This window comes from Moschus berezovskii, chromosome 2 (genome assembly GCF_049115385.1).
Source record: "Moschus berezovskii isolate FMDL1 chromosome 2, NW_MosBer_1.0, whole genome shotgun sequence".
Classification (NCBI taxonomy): Eukaryota; Metazoa; Chordata; class Mammalia; order Artiodactyla; family Moschidae; genus Moschus; species Moschus berezovskii.
In genome coordinates, this window is record NC_142461.1 from 3,754,947 (window position 1) to 3,771,938 (window position 16,992).

Below are 16,992 nucleotides of genomic sequence, written 5' to 3' on the forward strand. Positions count from 1 at the left end.
ATCCATTCTGTTTAATTTTTGAATATGGTGAGAAGTATGGATAAAAATTCTTTTTTTCTCCTTCCTCCTTTCCTTCTTTCCCTCTTCTCTCTTTTTCAGATCTATTGTCAATTGTTCCAGCACCATTTTTGAAAATCTATTCTTCCTCCATGGAATTGCTTTTATACTTTTGTCAAAAACAATTGTATAGTATAGGTCTAGTATTGTATAGTATAGTATAGGCCCATAAATGTATAGGTCTAATTCTGGATCATTTATTCTATTCCATTGATTGTCTTTATACCAGTCTATACTGTGTTGATTAAAGTAACTTTATAAGCCTTAAAATTAGCTAGTATAAATCTGTCAACTTTGCTGTTTTCACAATCAATTTGATATTCTAGGTCCTTTGCACTTCCGTATGCATTTTAGGATCAGTTTGTCAGTTTCTACAAGAAAAGTGTACTAGGATTTTGACTGAGAGGGCATTGACTCTATAGATCAAATGACATCTTAACAAAATGAAGTCTTCTGATTCATAAACATGGTCTTTCTTGATTTCTCTGGGCATCGTTTCATAGTTATCTATGTACAAGGCTTCCATGAGCTTCCCTGGTGACTCAGACAGTAAAGAATCTGCCTGCAAGGCAGGGCACCTGGGTTCGATCCTTGGGTTGGGAAGATCCCCTGGAGAAGAGAAGGGCTGCCCACTGCAGTATTTTTGGCTGGAGAATCCATGGACAGAGGAGCCTGGCGGGCTACAGTCCATAGGATGGCTAAGAGTCAGACACAACTAAGGGACTTTCACTTTCTTCCTTCTTCTTTTCCACTATCCCTAAATATTTCATATTTTTGGATGTTATGTTAAAGTATATTTTCCAATTCATTTTCTGGTTGTTTATTGCTAGTAAACATGAAATTCGGAGAAGGCAATGGCAAGCCACTCCAGTACTGTTGCCTAGAAAATCCCATGGATGGAGGAGCCTGGTAGGCTGCAGTCCGTGGGGTCGCTAAGGGTCGGACATGACTGAGTGACTTCACTTTCACTTTTCACTTTCACACATTGGAGAGGGAAATGGCAACCCACTCCAGTGTTCTTGCCTGGAGAATCCCAGGGACAGGGGAGCCTGGTGGGCTTCCGTCTATGGGGTCACACAGAGTCGGACACGACTGAGTGACTTAGCAGCAGCAGCAGCAAACATGAAATTAAAAGAAATGAAAAAACATGAAATTTCAGGCATGAAATTAAAAGGCGCTTGCTCCTTGGAAGAAAAGCTATAATCAACCTGGATAGCATATTACAAAGCACATTATTTTGCCAACAAAGGTCCGTCTAGTCAAAGCTACCCAGGGATTGAACCGAGGTCTCCCACATTGCAGGCGGATTCTTTACCAGCTGACCCACAAGGGACGCCCAGTATCTCAGAAGATGACTGCATTTGGATAAAGGGTTTTTAACTGAGTTTAAATGAGACCATCAGGGGACCCCCAGTCCAGGGCCTGGTCTGTATGAGCCGAGGAAATTCAGAGACGGGGAGAAACAGGAGGGACGTGCGTGCACCGAGGAAAGAATGTGTGTGAACAGCGCACGCCGAGGGCAGAGGCCTCAGCACGAAGTCAACCTGCCGGCGCGCCACCTCGGCCTCCAAGCTACAGAAAGGTGGGAGATGAATCTCTGTTGTTTAGGCAGCCCAGTCTACGGTACTTCGTTACAGCACTCCTTGCAGCCTAATACGGCTGCGTTGTATTCACCCGTGAAGCCATCTGAACTTGAAGTGTATTTATGGAAAGGTTTTAAACTACATGCTCCATTTGTTTCATAGATATAGGGGCTATTTCCAGTTGAATGACTTTGTGTCTTTCAAGGAAATGGACCTTCCATCTTAGTCGTGGAATGTACTGCCTTACATTCATTTTAGCACAGAAAAAATGACATAAACACATACCCTGCCATGTAACTGTGAATCTGCCGTATGACGCAGGGAGGCCAAACTGGTGCTTTGTGACAACCTAGAGGAGTGAGGCGGGGTGGGGGTGGGGGTTGGGAGGGAGACTCAGGGGGCAGAGGACATATGAGCATCTGTGGTGATTCCTGGCGATGCGCAGCAGGGACCAGCGCAATCCTGCAAAGCAATTACCCTTCAATTAAAAATAAATACATTTCTTAAAAGACAATAAAACCACCAGTTATTCTACTGTCTAAAAGTAACCATTGCGAATGTCTTGCTGTATATCTTTCCAGATAATTTTTATACAGATGCCTACCAACTCTCCTAAACACCGCCCCCCCGCCGCCTTTTTTTTAAACAAAATTGCTATTACCTGTAATATCCAGGGCTTTTGTAATCATCAAGTCTTCGAAAACATAATTATGGGTGGATGGTTAAAAATTTGCTTAACTAAGTCCTTTAATTTGAGGTGCTTCTGATTTGGGGGGGGTAACATTGTATGCAGATGACACCACCCTTATGGCAGAAAATGAAGAGGAACTCAAAGGCCTCTTGATGAAAGAGGAGAGTGAAAAGGTTGGCTTGAAGTTCAACATTCAGAAAACGAAGATCATGGCATCTGGTCCCATCACTTCATGGGAAATAGATGGGGAAACAGTGGAAACAGTGTCAGACTTTATTTTTGGGGGCTCCAAAATCACTGCAGATGCTGATTGCAGCCAGGAAATTAAAAGACGCTTACTCCTTGGAAGGAAAGTTATGACAAGCCTAGATAGCATATTAAAAAGCAGAGACATTACTTTGCCAACCAAGGTCCGTCTAGTCAAGTCTATGGTTTTTCCCATGGTCATGTATGGATGTGAGAGTTGGACTGTGAAGAAAGCTGATCGCCGAAGAATTGATGCTTTTGAACTGTGGTGCTGGAGAAGACTCTTGAGAGTCCCTTGGACTGCAAGGAAATCCAACCAGTCCATTCTAAAGATCAATCCTGGGTGTTCATTGGAAGGACTGATGCTAAAGCTGAAACTCCAATACTTTGGCCACTTCATGCGACGAGTTGACTCACTGGAAAAGACTCTGATGCTGGGAGGGATTGGGGGTAGGAGGAGATGGGGACGACAGAGAATGAGATGGCTGGATGGCATCATTGACTCGATGGACAAGAGTTTGAGTGAACTCCGGGAGTTGGTGATGGACAGGGAGGCCTGGCGTGCTCTGGTTCATGGGGTCGCAAAGAGTTGGACACGACTGAGCGACTGAACTGAACTGAACATTGTAAAGAATACCACAGTCAATATTCTTTTTCATCTGCCTCTAGGAACTACTCGGGGTTGTACCTTGGTTTATAGACCCAGAAGTGGAATTACTGGGTCGACAAGTTTATTCTTGACTTTTCTGATTGAGCGCCTGTGGCTGGGAGAGGAGAGAGGGAGGAAGTGCCCATCCTCCCCTCCAGGGACCAGCCAAACCGGTGGCAGCCCGTGGGAGTGTGGGATGAGAAAATGGCCCAGGACTATGCAAAGACTCCCAGGGCACCCCCACCTGCCCTCCGCCCCAGCCATGACCTCCTTGGCATGGATCTAAGTGGCTCCCGGTTACCTATATTTTGGCAGCTGTATCTTCAGTATGGACTGGGTCTTATTTCTTGGCTCTTCCTCCTTTGGAGTTGAGTGATATCATTAAGACACATCTGCAAAAATCGAATCAAGAACTGAAGCCAAGCTCTGCACAGGCAAGTGAAGGCAGAGACCAGCCTCACCCTCCCATCGTCACACTCCAATCTCAGGGAGCTCCCATCTGACAGGGCAGATGCAACCCCTGTCCTCAGGGGAACCCCTGGTCTTTATTGGAGAAATGACAGCCCTCTGTTCCCCAGGATCCCTGGCCTGAGTGCAGTGCAAAGACCCACAGACCAAAACATGTACAGGTGCCCACAAAAGACTGTATCAGCAGGTACCAGTCGCCGGCAGCCATGAAGGGATGGGTGATTAGATGCAGTGGGATTTTTCTAGGATAACTTCCCGGGAAAGAGAAGGGTCTGGACCCATAGACAAGAAGTTGGGCGGGGAAGAGGAGGGTCTTGGGAAGTGGGAAATGGGACCAGCCAGCCCGCTGGTTTGGTAGAGCCAGAAGTACAAGCCGGAAAGGCCGGGGGTGGGGAGGGAAGTCCTGGGCGGGGAGGGGCTCACTCCTGTTCCTCGCAAGCAAGCCTGGGGACGTTGGAAGGGACAGATGGTGTGAAGGTGTGGGCGCAGTTTGGAGGTTTCATTTCCGGTCGAACTCTTCTCCCCTCCCTCCTGTTCCCACCACCTTAATCCATCTCAAGGCTGGAGAACAGATCTCGGCTCGGTATCACACAGGTTACAAGCTTGAGCACCTGCCTTAAGCCTCACAGCGCATAGCACCTGTTGTCTGTTATTATCTGTGAGCAGGATCCTTACTCAGCGACACCTGGTTATACCCACCCTGCAGCTGAGGACACAGAGGCCCAAGGACCAGAGCTCGCTTGTCAGATGGCGGGGTCAAGAAGTCGGGGCGCTGGGGTCAGAGCCCCTTATCCGTGTAACCGTCCACTCTGGGGGTCTCCCAGGGCTCCGGCCCCCTCTGCTCCTCCCCGCTCCATCTTTCCCCGACTTGTGCCGCCATCCCCCACCAGTGGCCAATGGCACCAACTCCCAGGCCACCAGGATCTCAGCGAGAGGTGACTGGGTTCCCCAGGGCACATTTGGCAATGTGTGGAGCCATTTCTGCTTCTCAAAAGTCGGCAGGGGGTGGGTTGGGGGAGCAGGAAGGAGCCTGCGTGTGTGCGTGCTAAGTCCTTTCCGCTGTGTCTGACGCTTTGCAGCCCTATGGACCGTAGCACCACCTTGGAAGCTAGGGTGGAGCACAGAAAGGCAGCAGCTACTGGGTCTAGTGATGGAGGTAAGGGGTGCTGCCCAAACCCACAGGATGCCTAGGATGGCCCCACCAGACGGGTATCGGGTCACATGACAGTGGTGAGGGGTGCAGAGTAGCCCCGTCCCAGATGCTCAGGCTCGCCCTTCCATGTCTGCGCTGGAGGCTTCCTGTTGTCTGCCTGAACCTGTGGCCCCCTCCAGTCTCAGCCAGAGGTGGGCACCCGCAGCTTGCAGATCTAGGTGGAGAGTTCTCTGCAGATTCTAGACTAAAGCGCTTCCAGACGTGAAGGGATGCCCTGCAGGAACACACGTATCCACATGGAGGGCCTCCCTGACAGAGCTGCTCCTTGACCCAACCCTGCTCCGGCTCCTTGAACTCTTTTTCTTCTCTTAGGCCTCAGCTTCTGGGCTTCCGTATTCATTTCAGCATTGTTCAGTCAGGAAAGCCCAGGTGGCTCTAGTAGTAAAGAATCGGCCTGCCAATGCAGGAGTCGCAAGAGATGAGGTTCGATCCTTGGGTTGGGAAGATGCCCTGGCGAACGGCATGGCAACCCACTGCAGTATTCTTGTCTGGAGAATCCCATGGACAGAGGAGCCTGGCGGGCTACAGTCCATGGGGTCGCAGAGTTGGACAGGACTGAAGAGACTGAGCACGCGTGCACTGCTGAGTCAGTTCGGCCAGGATTCCTCATCTTGATGTCTGATGGGGCTCCTCACTCCCGTCGCTAGGTGACACCGCCCCGCCTGCCTTCAGCCAGATCCTTCTGGTGGGTTAAGCTAGAATCTCCGCAACTCCTGATGTTTTGTCTTAGTAATTTCCCATCCACTGACCTCCACCTTGCACCTTAGCTACAGATTCCCACTTTCTAGGTTCTTCCATTTGGAGTTGAATCCAATCTGTCTCCTCCATGGCAAGACTTCATCAGAGCAGTTTCCAGCCTTCTCTCTCTTGGTTATCGTGGACTCGGGGCGTTGCCGGGGAAGCCTCAGCACGTTGACCCAGAAGCCTGCTCATCAGTCCCCAGGATGCAAGACTCTCATGAGTTCCTTTGTTGGAAAGAAGTTCGATGGCAACTTTTCCCAGCCAGGCTCACAACCTTCAACTTCTCTCTACGAGGGCTCTTGGGAGTCAGCGGTCCCTCCAGATCTGGACCAACGACCTCCTTGAATAAATGATCTGCCTGGCTGTGCTTTAACAGGTATTACTGAATGTTTTTCTTTAACTTATCCTCATCCCTTTCGGGTGGGAAGGGAGAGAACGTGGGCTCACTTCCCTTCAGATACTTGGGGAAGGACCAAGTCCTCTTCCGGTGCATCAAGCCCCGGCCCCCGCAGGCCCAAACACCCTGGGGTGGGATGTGACCAGGCAGCTGTGGGCAGGGCGGGGGCGGAGGGAGGAGGCGGGGCCTCCTTTTTCTAGGACCTGTGCCACCTGCTTCCTGCCCAGGGGCATTGCCCCGGCACTCCCCTGCCAGTGCACGGCAGCGAGACACTGGGGCCTGCTCCCTGCAGTCTTTGGAGCGGATTGCGGACCTTGCGAGCCCTATGTCGCTGGCCCCCCAGAACCCAGAATATGCCAGATGGGGCTCCGGCCAACCCCAAAGGGTGCAGGAAGAAGGGGCTGGTTAGACACCCTGCTGGGAGAAGGGGCCCGAGCCTCAGGACCTCTTCAAGAACCTCCAGGTACGTGCCTGCCTCCCTGGGATAGAGCCCTTGGTAGAGACGAGCAGGGAGGTGGGTGGAGAGCTGGCTCCTAGAACCCATTTCTTCAGAAAGTCTGAGCCTCTGATGACGGCTGAGATTTTCTGCACTACCAGGGCCCTTGGAATCCATCAGTCCTCGTAGGCACTTGAGGCCCAGAGAGGGTAAGGGATCTATTGATGGTCACATAGCATTTTGGAAGTAGAGTTGCAGCTAGAACCCAGGGACTCAGGTCTCTAGGCTCCAGATACAAAAGCCAGACACCAGGTGGGGTCACGTGACTGGCATGAGAATGGAAGGGGCTGGTTCTGATGTGTGACCAGGTCCAACCCTGAGAGACAGGGAGCTCTCTGTCTCTTGGAAGCCTGGCTCGGGGTGGAAGGGAAGAAGGCTCCCTGTGCCTCCCAGCTCTGCACTTCTGGGGGTTGTTGCTCCCGGAAGTACAGGCAGGCGGGAGGTGCTCAGATCTCCCTGCAGGAGCTAATCACAGGGCAAGGGCGGCAGGAGCCCGGGCATCGAGGGATGGTGTTGACCGCGGATGTAAGGAGGCTCAGGAGGAAGCTGCGGGCTAGGAACCGCTCGGGGCAGGGAGGGACAGACTGAGGACTGGGCTCTCTCCCTCTCAGGTCTCGCCTGGGGATGAAGAGTTTCGTCGCCATCACCATCCTAGCCAGCAGCGGTGAGTGAAGGTGCTGGAAACCCTGACTCCAGGCTTTCTCCCGTGACTCAGCCATTGGCCACAGGCTCTCAGACCCGCCGCTGGGTCTCTGCTCCCTGGCTCTGCTGGGCTTCGTTCCCTCTCTGCAGCTGTTTGCTCCTCCAGCCACCTGTAAACATGCCCACGGTGGTCAGCATTAACTGTTTACGAGCCTCCAGGGTGCAGGGCGCACAGTTGAGCAAGCCTCGTAAAGTGGTGCTAGTGGCTGGGCGTCAGGGCACTCAGCGACATGGGGCGCTTGTGTACACAGGAAGACGTGTTTGTGTACACACGCGTGTAGGTGCAGACTTGCACCAAGTAGTGAGCTTGCGTGCAGGTATCCGCAGGTCTACGTGTAGGGGGTGTGTCTGAGCACATGGTGATGTCTGTGTGTGTAGCACATGTCTGGAAGATGGGTGAGCACGTGTTCACGGCAGCGTGTGTGTCCCTGGAGTGTGTAGGTTAATGTAGGGCGCACACATCTGCACACGCGTGTGTGGAGCAGTGTCTGGGTGTGAGAGGTAGCGGAAGATGATGGCAGTGGTCCGGGGGCCTCTTCCTTCTTCTTTCTGGAGGGACCACCCCCGGGACCACCGAGGCTCCTGACACACAGGCAGGTGTCCTGGCGGCAGATGCCCTGTGTAGGCAGAAGAGAGGCTGATATTCCACTGACTCTCTCTGTCCACCTGTTCAGCACCCCCCGAACCCAACCAGGTTTGAGGCAAAGAAAGAAAATACCAGGACCAAAATGAAGTTAAATGCGCCCAGACATGAGACGTGGTCGGCTGAATTCAGGCAAAGTGGCCTGTTATTCAGAAAATAATCCCTTGAGTCCAGCACAGCCCGGGGCTGGGCACAGAGGCTGCAGGCTGAGTGAACACAGGCTGTGTTTCTTCTGCTCCAGGTGGATGCGGATGTGGCCGCTCTGGGTGTTTGCGTGTGTGTGGGTGTGGGAGGTGAGTGTGAGTCTGTTTGTGAGACCATGTGCATGTGGGAGGCATTTGTGGGTCAGTGTGCGTGTAACTGTGATATTTGGAGAGTGTGCGGTGGGTGAGTGTGTGCTTACGTCTGCCTGGTGTAAGAGTATGACGTGTGTCTGTCCTGCGTGTGGATGGGTGAGTTTTAGGTGAGAACTGATGGTTGAGGGGTCCCGGGGATGGAAGCTGCCCCCCACCAGGGGTAACTCCTGTAGGATTAGGGGCAGGAAGCCACGACCTCACAGCGGGCAGTGGGTCCCAGGCCCTGGAGGGGAGGGTCTGTCTTACTTATGAACCCTGCCCCTGGCCCCGCAGCTCTAATGGAGAAGCCTGTTTGCAGATGGGGGTCCGTGTGACCCCCAGGCGTCTGGGCACACATTTGATTCCGGTGACAAGAACCCTGCAGAACAGAAAGGGCTGGGGGAGAGCTGATATTACTGGGGACCCCTCTCAGCCCCCCTCTCTCTTCCATAGTGCCCAAATCAGAGCCAGGCCCCCAGGTCGCAGCAACCCCTTCCTCCCTGCCCCAGACCCAGACAGCCACTTACAGGCTCTAAACCACCCTCTTAAGGCCGTCAGCCGTTTCTCCCCACGCGTTTGTTTCCTCTTTCATTTGCTACTTATTCTCTGTGACGACAAAAATCCCGGAGATAGACTAGAAGAGGCAGATGGAGCGGGATTCCCTAAATCAGCTCTCTGACAGGAGGGCAGGCCTGGCCTAGGGTTCCAGTAAGCCCTGAGAGGGGACGCCGTGGGAAGAGCAAGGGTCTGGTCAAGCTGGGTGCTTGCACTTCCCTGGAGGCTGGGGTTGTTATTCCCATTTTGCAGATGGGAAAACAAAGGCCTAGGGAGCCTTAGTTCTGGGCCTGCATCTGTCTGACTCCAAAGTCTGTGCCCTTCCCACTGAGGCAGGTCGAGGTGGTGAGTTCCCCCATCATCGCTAGCGATGTTGGACAGCCAAGTCTCCAGAAGCAAGTCATTTCAGCCTTTGGGATTCCATCTGGGCTCTGTTTCTGAAATTCTTGGCTTCCTCCCTCTCCCAGTGCATTTCCTGTATCAGGCCGTGGAGCGGGGTGGGAAGCATGACTTGAGAACAGGGGGAATGGTGCTGAGCTGGGCGCCTCCCCCGGGCACAGCTGGAGGAGCCTCCCAGGGAGGCAGCAGGGGTGAAGGGTGGTGAGCTGGCATCCCAGCTCTGGGGTTCACAGACTTGGGTCCAGGTCTGGGCTCTGCCACGTCCAGGCTGCCTGGGGCAAACCACCTCTCTGAGCCTCAGCTGCTCATCCATAAAACGGGGTAAGAGCGGCCCTCCTGCCTGTGTGGGGGGGCACAGCCTCACCCAGGTAGGAACCCAAACCCCAGGCTCGATGTTGACTCGGCCGTGAGCCACCACACCCAGGACCCCGGGAGGCAGGGGAACAGGGGAGGTGAGCAGACGGCCCTGGGGCGAGCAGCCTGAAGGGTGCCAGGAAACTGACCTCGTGATTCTGCTGGTATCGGAAGGGATGTTGTGCTACTGGTGAGACAAGCACAAAGGGGAAGAAACGTATACATGGGCACGTGTGTGTGTGTGCACATGTGTGTGTGTGTTCACTGCATGTCCAGAACACCCAGTTGTCTCCGGATTAACCCTGAGATGCTCTGGCCCCAGGCCCTGCTGGAAGCCCAGGAGCCAGGCCAAACCAGCAGGGCCCAGAACCATGTTCAGAAGAGCACGTGGCATTTGAGAAACCCCTTAGGGTGTATCAGGAACTGGGCGCTCCTTGTCTGGGTCCAAATTCTGCCTCCACTGATTTTCAACAATGTCTCCTTGGGCCAGTTGCTAAATGCTCTGGGCCTCGAGCACCTCATCTGTAAAATGGGTTTTTTTACAGGGTTGCAGTGAGCACTTGATGGATTCGGGCATGGAAGGGCGTCGGGCAGGGCCCACTATCACTTTATTCTGGGGGCTGTGGGGCTCGGTGTGAGGACGTGCGCAGCGCACGACACGGGCGCTCTGTGGAGTGCTCCCTCCTGCTCTGCCCTGCTCCCCTGCCCCCCATCTCCCGTCCCCTGGCCCCAGCCCTGGGAAGTCGGGAGGACAGCCAGGCAGGCAGGACCGGCCACGAATGGGGCCGGGCGCTCACCACACCCCTCGGTCCTCTCCCCCAGTCCTGCCTGCGGCCCACAGCAGCCTGCTCAACCTCAAGTCCATGGTGGAGACGGTCACTGGGAGGAACGCCATCCTGTCCTTCGTGGGCTACGGCTGCTACTGCGGGCTGGGGGGCCGCGGCCTGCCCATGGACGAGGTGGACTGGTAGGTCCCGAGAGGCTGGGCTACTCTCAGAACTGGGCGGGGACAGCCCAGGTCAGACCGCCTCCAATCTCCCCGTGGTGGGAGAAGGCCCTTACCCCAAGGAGGAGGCTTGTTTGATGAGTTTGTAACCAGAAGCCTGACATTTGACCTCTGCTCTCCTCAACCGTCTGGGACACTTCCCATTTTGGTCTTGGGCTTGCAGGCATTCAGTTCAGTCGGTCAGTCGTGTCCAACTCTTTGCAACCCCTTGAACCACAGCACTCCAGGCCTCCCTGTCCATCACCAACTCCCAGAGTTTACCCAAACTCATGTCCATTGAGTGGGTGATGCCATCCAACCCTCTCATCCTCTGTCGTCCCCTTCTCCTCCTGCCCTCAATCTTTCCCAGCATCAGGGTCTAGAATTTCCATTCTCAGTGGATCCTTTGACCTGTCCCCAAACACACATGGGCTTCCCTGATGGCTCAGATGGTAAAGAATCTGCCTGCAATGCGGGAGACCTGGGTTCAATCCCTGGGTCAGGAGATCCCCTGGAGAAGGAAATGGCACCCCACTCCAGTACTCTTGCCTGGAAAGTTCCATGGATGGAGGAGCCTGGTTGGCTATAGTCCATGGGGTTGAAATAGTCGAACACACCTGAGCGACTTCTCTTTCACTTTTCTTTTCACTTTCTTTCAAACACATGAGAGCAGCAGTCACACTGCTGCGCTGGACAAAGCAAGGGCTGAGACCCCTGCCTGCTCAGACAGGAGGCCCTGCAGAACAGGACTGTGCCTCCTCCATCAGACTGGGAGTTCCTGGAAGCCGTGGCTTGTCCTCTGCTCCTTCCCCCATCCAAAGCAGCCAGCACCGAGTCTGACATCCCTGGGGGCTTCATAAATGCATGTTGACTAATTGCCTGCCTTTCACCAGAGGGCATGGGACAGCCACATCAGCAGTGGCTCCCTGTCCCCCACCCCCAAGCCCCACTTACCCCTCCAGACCTTGGTCCCTCCCTGGGCATCTTGCACAGCCAGGAGTAGCCCCTGCATCTAGCCATCTCCTCCCCTGTGGACTTCACCCAGGCCCCTCCCTTCCACCCTGACCCCTCCTACAGCTGCAGCCAGGGCTCAAGGATAGGGAGAGCTGGAATTCTGGGGAGAGAACAGAGAGAGGGCGTCACGGACAAGATTCTGGGGCACTGGCCTGACTCCTTCTGGCTGTGTGACTTCAGGCAAGTAATTGCCCTCTATGGGCCACTGTCTGAAGGTCTTACTCGTGAGGGATGGGAACAGGTGATCATGGCAGGGCTCACTGCCAGTGGGAAAGGGGCCAAGCCTGGCCACATCTGCCTACTCTCCCCTCCCTGCCCCTAGGTGCTGCCATGCCCACGACTGCTGCTACCAGAAGCTCTTTGACCTGGGCTGCCACACCTATGTGGACCACTACGACTACACCATTGAGAACAGCACTAACATCGTCTGCAGTGAGTGTGCCCCCGCGCCACCCCCTTCCCCAGGAAAAGCGCCAACTGCCAGCCATCCCCCTCGCCTGTGCCGGGGGCTGTGGGCAGGGCTGCCAGATGAGATACAGGCTGTCCCAATAACTGAATTTCAGATAAACAATGGAAAGTGTTTTCTTGTAAGTTTACACTGACTCAATGGACATGAGTTTGAGTAAACTCCAGGAGATGGTGAAGGACAGGAAGCCTGGCGTGCTGCAGTCCATGGGGTCACAAAGAGTCGGACACGGCTGAGCAACTGAACAGCAACAGATATCCTAAATATGCACGCGTGTGTGTGTGTGTGTGCACGTTAAGTTGCTTCATTAGTGTCCAGCTCTATTTGATTGATGGACTATAGCCTGCCAGAGTCCTCTGTCCATGGGACTCTCCGGGTGGACGGGTTACCATGCCCTCCTCCAGGGGATCTTATTGAGAGAGGGATCGAACCTGTATCTCTGGTGTCTCCTGCGTTGGCAGGTGGTTCGCCTGGGAAGCCCGAATAGTGCACAGAACATACTTATACTAAACCTGAGCAGGAAAGTCATTTGTACTGGTATAAAATAATCAGCATAAGTATATCTCATATAATATTTGGGATATTTATTGTCTCAAATTCAGATTTCACTGGGCACCTTGCTTTCGTTTGCTTGCTTGCTAAGTCTAATAGGCTCTGGCATATCCCCCGAAGCGCTCTGAGCCCCCACCTGAATGGGCACCCTGATTCTTCAGTCCCCACTTCAGCTTTGGAGAACTTAGAGAGCGATCTTGATTCAGTGGGTCAAGTTTGGAGGGTCCAAGTTCTCTCTGTTTTTAACCAGATCCTTGGGTGATTCTGAGACTCTGTAGCAGGCTGGCTGGGGAGTCGGGAGTCCTGTGTTGACACCTAGGCTTGGCCAGCATCTCCAACCCGTGTGACCCGTGGGTCCTTCCCCACCTGGCTTCAGTCTCCTCATGGGTACATTGAGAGGTTTGGATCTGAGCAGACCCCTTCCCTTCTAGTTCGCTCACTGGGACCTCAGTAGATGAGGTGGCCCCATGCTAGGACACCCAGTGTTTCTAGGGAATTGAGATGCTGGAGCCAGGCCTGGCAGATTCCCTCATTTTACCATGGACTCTCATGCCCATTCCCTACCCGAGGGGTGCAGCATCCAAGCTGACAGCCCAGGAGTCCCCGCCGGTGGTACCTCCCCTTCGTGGTCCTGCCTGGGTCAGCAGGTGGCCCCTGGGAAGCCCCAGGCTCCCTTTGTCCCCTTACATCAACGAGGCTGTGGGCCATACCTCACTGAGAGCTCACGAGCAACGTCAGTTTTGCAAGAAAAAAAAAAAAAAAACACTCAAGGCTCCTGTTGTGTGGGAAAGAGTCTGGTGGGGACCTGAGCACTTCTGGCACCCCTTGGCAGCCCAGGGCTGAGCGGTCCTCAGATGCTGCTGTTCAGATGTACAGTGGAGGTGCTGCCTGAGCAGGAGTCCATTAAGCGATCAAATCTCCCTCTTCAACCCCTAAGACTGTGGACCAACCTGAGCTGTGGTTTTCACACTGGGTTCTGAGGATTTCTGGGACCAGCAGGTCAGCTGCTGTGAGCGGTGATAGGGAGGTATCCCTGAGTGGCCCAGCTGGCTCTTTGATATATTTTATAGCTCAAGTGGCTTCTCTTTCAGCTGCTTGAGATATTCGTCCTTGGGAAAGAGTTTCACATCAGAGGATTCTGCTGATGGAAAGTTTGCAAGTTTGCAAACCATTGGGCTAGTGGGTGGTTCTCGAAAGGGGTTCCCTGAACCTCAGCATCAGCATCACTTGTTAGAAATGCAGTTATCAGGCCCCCAGACTCACTGAATCTGAATCTCTCGAAGTGGGGTGGGGCAGCCTTTGTTTTAAGAGCCCTCCAAACAGATTTCATTTTCTTGGGTTCCAAAATCACTGCGGACGGTGACTGCAGCCGTGAAATTAAAAGATACTTGCTCTTTGGAAGGAAAGCTATGATAAACCTAGACAGCATATTAAAAACAGAGACATCACCTTGTTGACAAAAGGTCCATATAGTCAAAGCTATGGTTTTTCCAGTAGCCACATCCAGTATGGATGTGAAAGTTGGACCATAAAGAAGGCCGAGCACCAGAGAATTGATGCTCTCAAACTGGGGTGCTGGAGAAGACTCTTGAAAGTCCCTTGGACTGCAAGGAGATCAAATCAGTCAATCCTAAAGGAAATCAGTCCTGAATACTCATAGAAAGGACTGATGCTGAAGCTGAAGCTCCAATACTTTGGCCACCTGATGAGAAGAGCTGACTCATTGGAAAAACCCTGATGCTGGGAAAGATTGAAGGTGGGAGGAGAAGGGGACAACAGAGGATGAGATGGCTGGCTGGCATCACTGACTCAACAGACATGAATTTGAGCAAACTCCTGGAGATAGTGAAAGGCAGGGAAGCCTGGCGTACTGCCATCCATGGGGTCACAGAGCAGACATGACTTAGCAGCAGAACAACGACATGCAGCCGATCCTAAAGCTCACCTGAGGCTGAGATCTCAGGGGAAGATGATTTCTGAAGGCCAACAACAACAAACGTTTGCTCCGTGGGAGGCACTGAGCTAAGCTCTTCACAAGTGTTTTGCTCACTGCATCCTTGCCACGGCGCGCTCCAGAGTCGGGGTGCTGGGATTCTGGGCTTGAAGAGAGGAAGCCTGTGATGGTAACAAGTGGGGCGGGGGCGGGGTGGAGATGGGGGTTAGTTCCCGACACCTGAGTTTCTACCCCAGCTCAGCCCCGGGTTTGCTGGGTGACTTAGGCAAACCACACCCCACCCTGAGCCTGTTTCCCCAACTCAACAGTGTCCTGTTGGGCTTCCATGGTTGTCTGTTTCCCACACCTTAGGGGCAACTGGAGGGCTGGGAATGCAAGAGGCTGGGCCCTGGCCCTGACCTCCTGCGCCTGCAGACCCAGGGTAGGCCTCCCGGACGATGGTGTGGCCGGCCTGGGACCACTTTCGGAGGCCCCCTGTGACCTCAGGGTCCGCGCGCTCCACTCTCCACAGGCGAGCTCAACCAGACCGAGTGTGACAAGCAGACGTGTGAGTGTGACAGGAGCGTGGTCCTGTGCTTCCAGAAGCAGATCTACAGGGAGGAGCACCGCAATTACCTCAACATCTACTGCCAGGGCCCCACGCCCAGCTGCAGCGTCTACGAGCCGCCCCCCGTGCCACCCTAGGTCCCCGGGGACTGGCGGAGGAGCCGGGAGGAGGCTCTGGCTCTGGGGGCCAGGCAGATGGAGCAGGCGGAGTGGGGGTGGATCGGGAGCCCCCGGTGCGTCTGGCCGCCTCCCCCCGGGAGCCCTCCAGCGAGACCGGTCCAGAGGACTCGGAAAGGTCTGGGCCCTGGCCCTGGCCACCAGGCTCCTTCAGCCCAGCCCTGAGTGTGGATTCGTCCTGGACGCGGCAGGGGGCGCGTGCCTTGTTGGGGTCTCCCCCAAGTGTGGAGGAGACCGGGGGCCTCTGAGAGGGGCCTCTCGCTGACTGAGCGCGGGCCCAGAGCTCAGAGTGTCCTAGGAGCAGGCTCCCAGGCAGACGGAGTGCTGGTCACAGGTCTGCGTTCTAGGGGCCCCTCAGCTGCTCCCGCAGGATGAGTCAGGGTGGTCCATGCTTTGGGGACCTCCAGAGCCCCGGTAAAGAGCAGGCGGCCCCATCCTGGCCTTCATCAAGTTGGCACATGAGTCCCGGCCCAGATCGGACGGTCACAGGGCAAGCGTCCCAGCCCCGAAGTTCAGCCTCAGTGACCCAAAGAGCCTCCGAGCAGGCTCCTGGGCACTGACAGAACCCACGTGCAGCACCCCAGGTCCACAGGGACCCGGATGGGGGCACACTCAAACGTGCTCCCCCGGGTAGGCCTTCCTGCCTCCCCCGCTGACCCACTCAGGTCAGAGGAACAGCCTGGCCACGGCCCTGCAGCCCTGAGCAGCTCTGAGGAGGCCCCAACCCCAGCGTCCCGGGTCCCTGACAAACACACAGGCCAGGGGGTCACGGCCTCGACGGCCAGGCCCTACCCACACCTCCCCCCACGCAGCAGCCAGGCCAGGGGGTGGAATGGGCCAGAAGCTTCTCTCCCTGGACAAGGAGGGGCAAGGCTGCAGCCTCAACTCAGAATCCTCCTGCATGCGGAGGGCGTGGAGAGCTGGAATCCCGCTCAGGGAAGATGAGGCGGAGGCAGGAGGGCCCAGGGCCAGGCAGGAGGCCGTGGGGAAGATTCAAGGTGTAGACGGGGAACAGGATGAGGACAGGGAAGGGAGGGGGAAGCGGGGACCAGACTCCAGACCAGAGCGGACTTGGCAGGAGAAGGGGGTGGAGGAGCCTTGGGGACGGGGGACCCCCTCGGGGCCAGGTTCCCGCTGGGGCCCAGGGGAGCACCGGCCGGGCAGGAGGGTCGGGCGGGCAGGCCCAGCGCTGCTGTCTCCCCAGGTGCAGTTTCCTCACGGCCTCCGGGTGCCCGGGGTGCCCCACCACATCCCGCCTTCTGTCTTTGTCGGACGTCAGCCCCGAGGGCCCAGTGGTGCAGCGCTGTGACCCCAGGGATGCTCAGAACATCCACCAGGAACCTCGGCCCTCCCGGGGGGCCCCGAAGACTTACAGTCCCCAGGGGAGGGCTGTGGGAGTGGCGAGGATGTCTACAAAAAACCACGCCAGGACTGGACGGAGCCCCCCCGAGCTGCAGCTTCTAGAACGCCTGCCATGGGGGCTGCGGTCAGCACTCACCGAGTGTGGGACCACCGCTCACCCCCTGCTGTCCTGCTGGCCACAGGGGGTGACAGCTGTGTTCTCCCGCGTGCCCTAACTCCACCTGCCCAGTCGCCAAGACCCTCCCGGGAGCCCACCTTTTCCTCGCTGTCCTGGGCTGACCCCCAACTTCTCAGCTGAATCTCCACCCCTGCTGCCCCCCCAACCCAGGCAGGGATGGAGTCAGGATGGGGAGCCCACCAGAGGGGTGGACCGCAGAGGCCTGGGCCCCTTGCCCATGGGAGCCCTG

General features: G+C 55.3%; 1 protein-coding gene across 2 annotated transcripts; it reads left to right on the top strand.

Annotated features, from left to right (window-relative positions):
• The first annotated feature begins 6,249 nt into the window (after positions 1–6,249).
• PLA2G2F (phospholipase A2 group IIF) lies at positions 6,250–16,298 on the top strand. 2 transcript variants are annotated; one of them, XM_055397259.2, is made up of 5 exons: positions 6,250–6,508; positions 7,153–7,205; positions 10,352–10,496; positions 11,851–11,960; positions 15,012–16,298. In XM_055397259.2, exons 1-5 carry the CDS (start codon positions 6,399–6,401, stop codon positions 15,182–15,184), a joined length of 591 nt encoding a protein of 196 aa, XP_055253234.1. In that variant the 5' UTR covers positions 6,250–6,398; the 3' UTR covers positions 15,185–16,298. The 2 variants fall into 2 exon arrangements, with proteins under 2 accessions (XP_055253234.1, XP_055253235.1); XM_055397260.2 differs by lacking the exon at positions 6,250–6,508 and adding an exon at positions 6,968–7,066.
• Positions 16,299–16,992: the final 694 nt, after the last annotated feature.

Coding starts and splice junctions, on each gene's coding strand:
- PLA2G2F (XM_055397259.2), top strand. CDS start 6,399: ATGCCAGATGGGGCTCCGGCCAACCCCAAAGGGTGCAGGAAGAAGGGG. Junction 6,509..7,152: donor ACCTCTTCAAGAACCTCCAG/GTACGTGCCTGC, acceptor TCTCCCTCTCAG/GTCTCGCCTGGGGATGAAGA. Junction 10,497..11,850: donor CCCATGGACGAGGTGGACTG/GTAGGTCCCGAG, acceptor CCCTGCCCCTAG/GTGCTGCCATGCCCACGACT.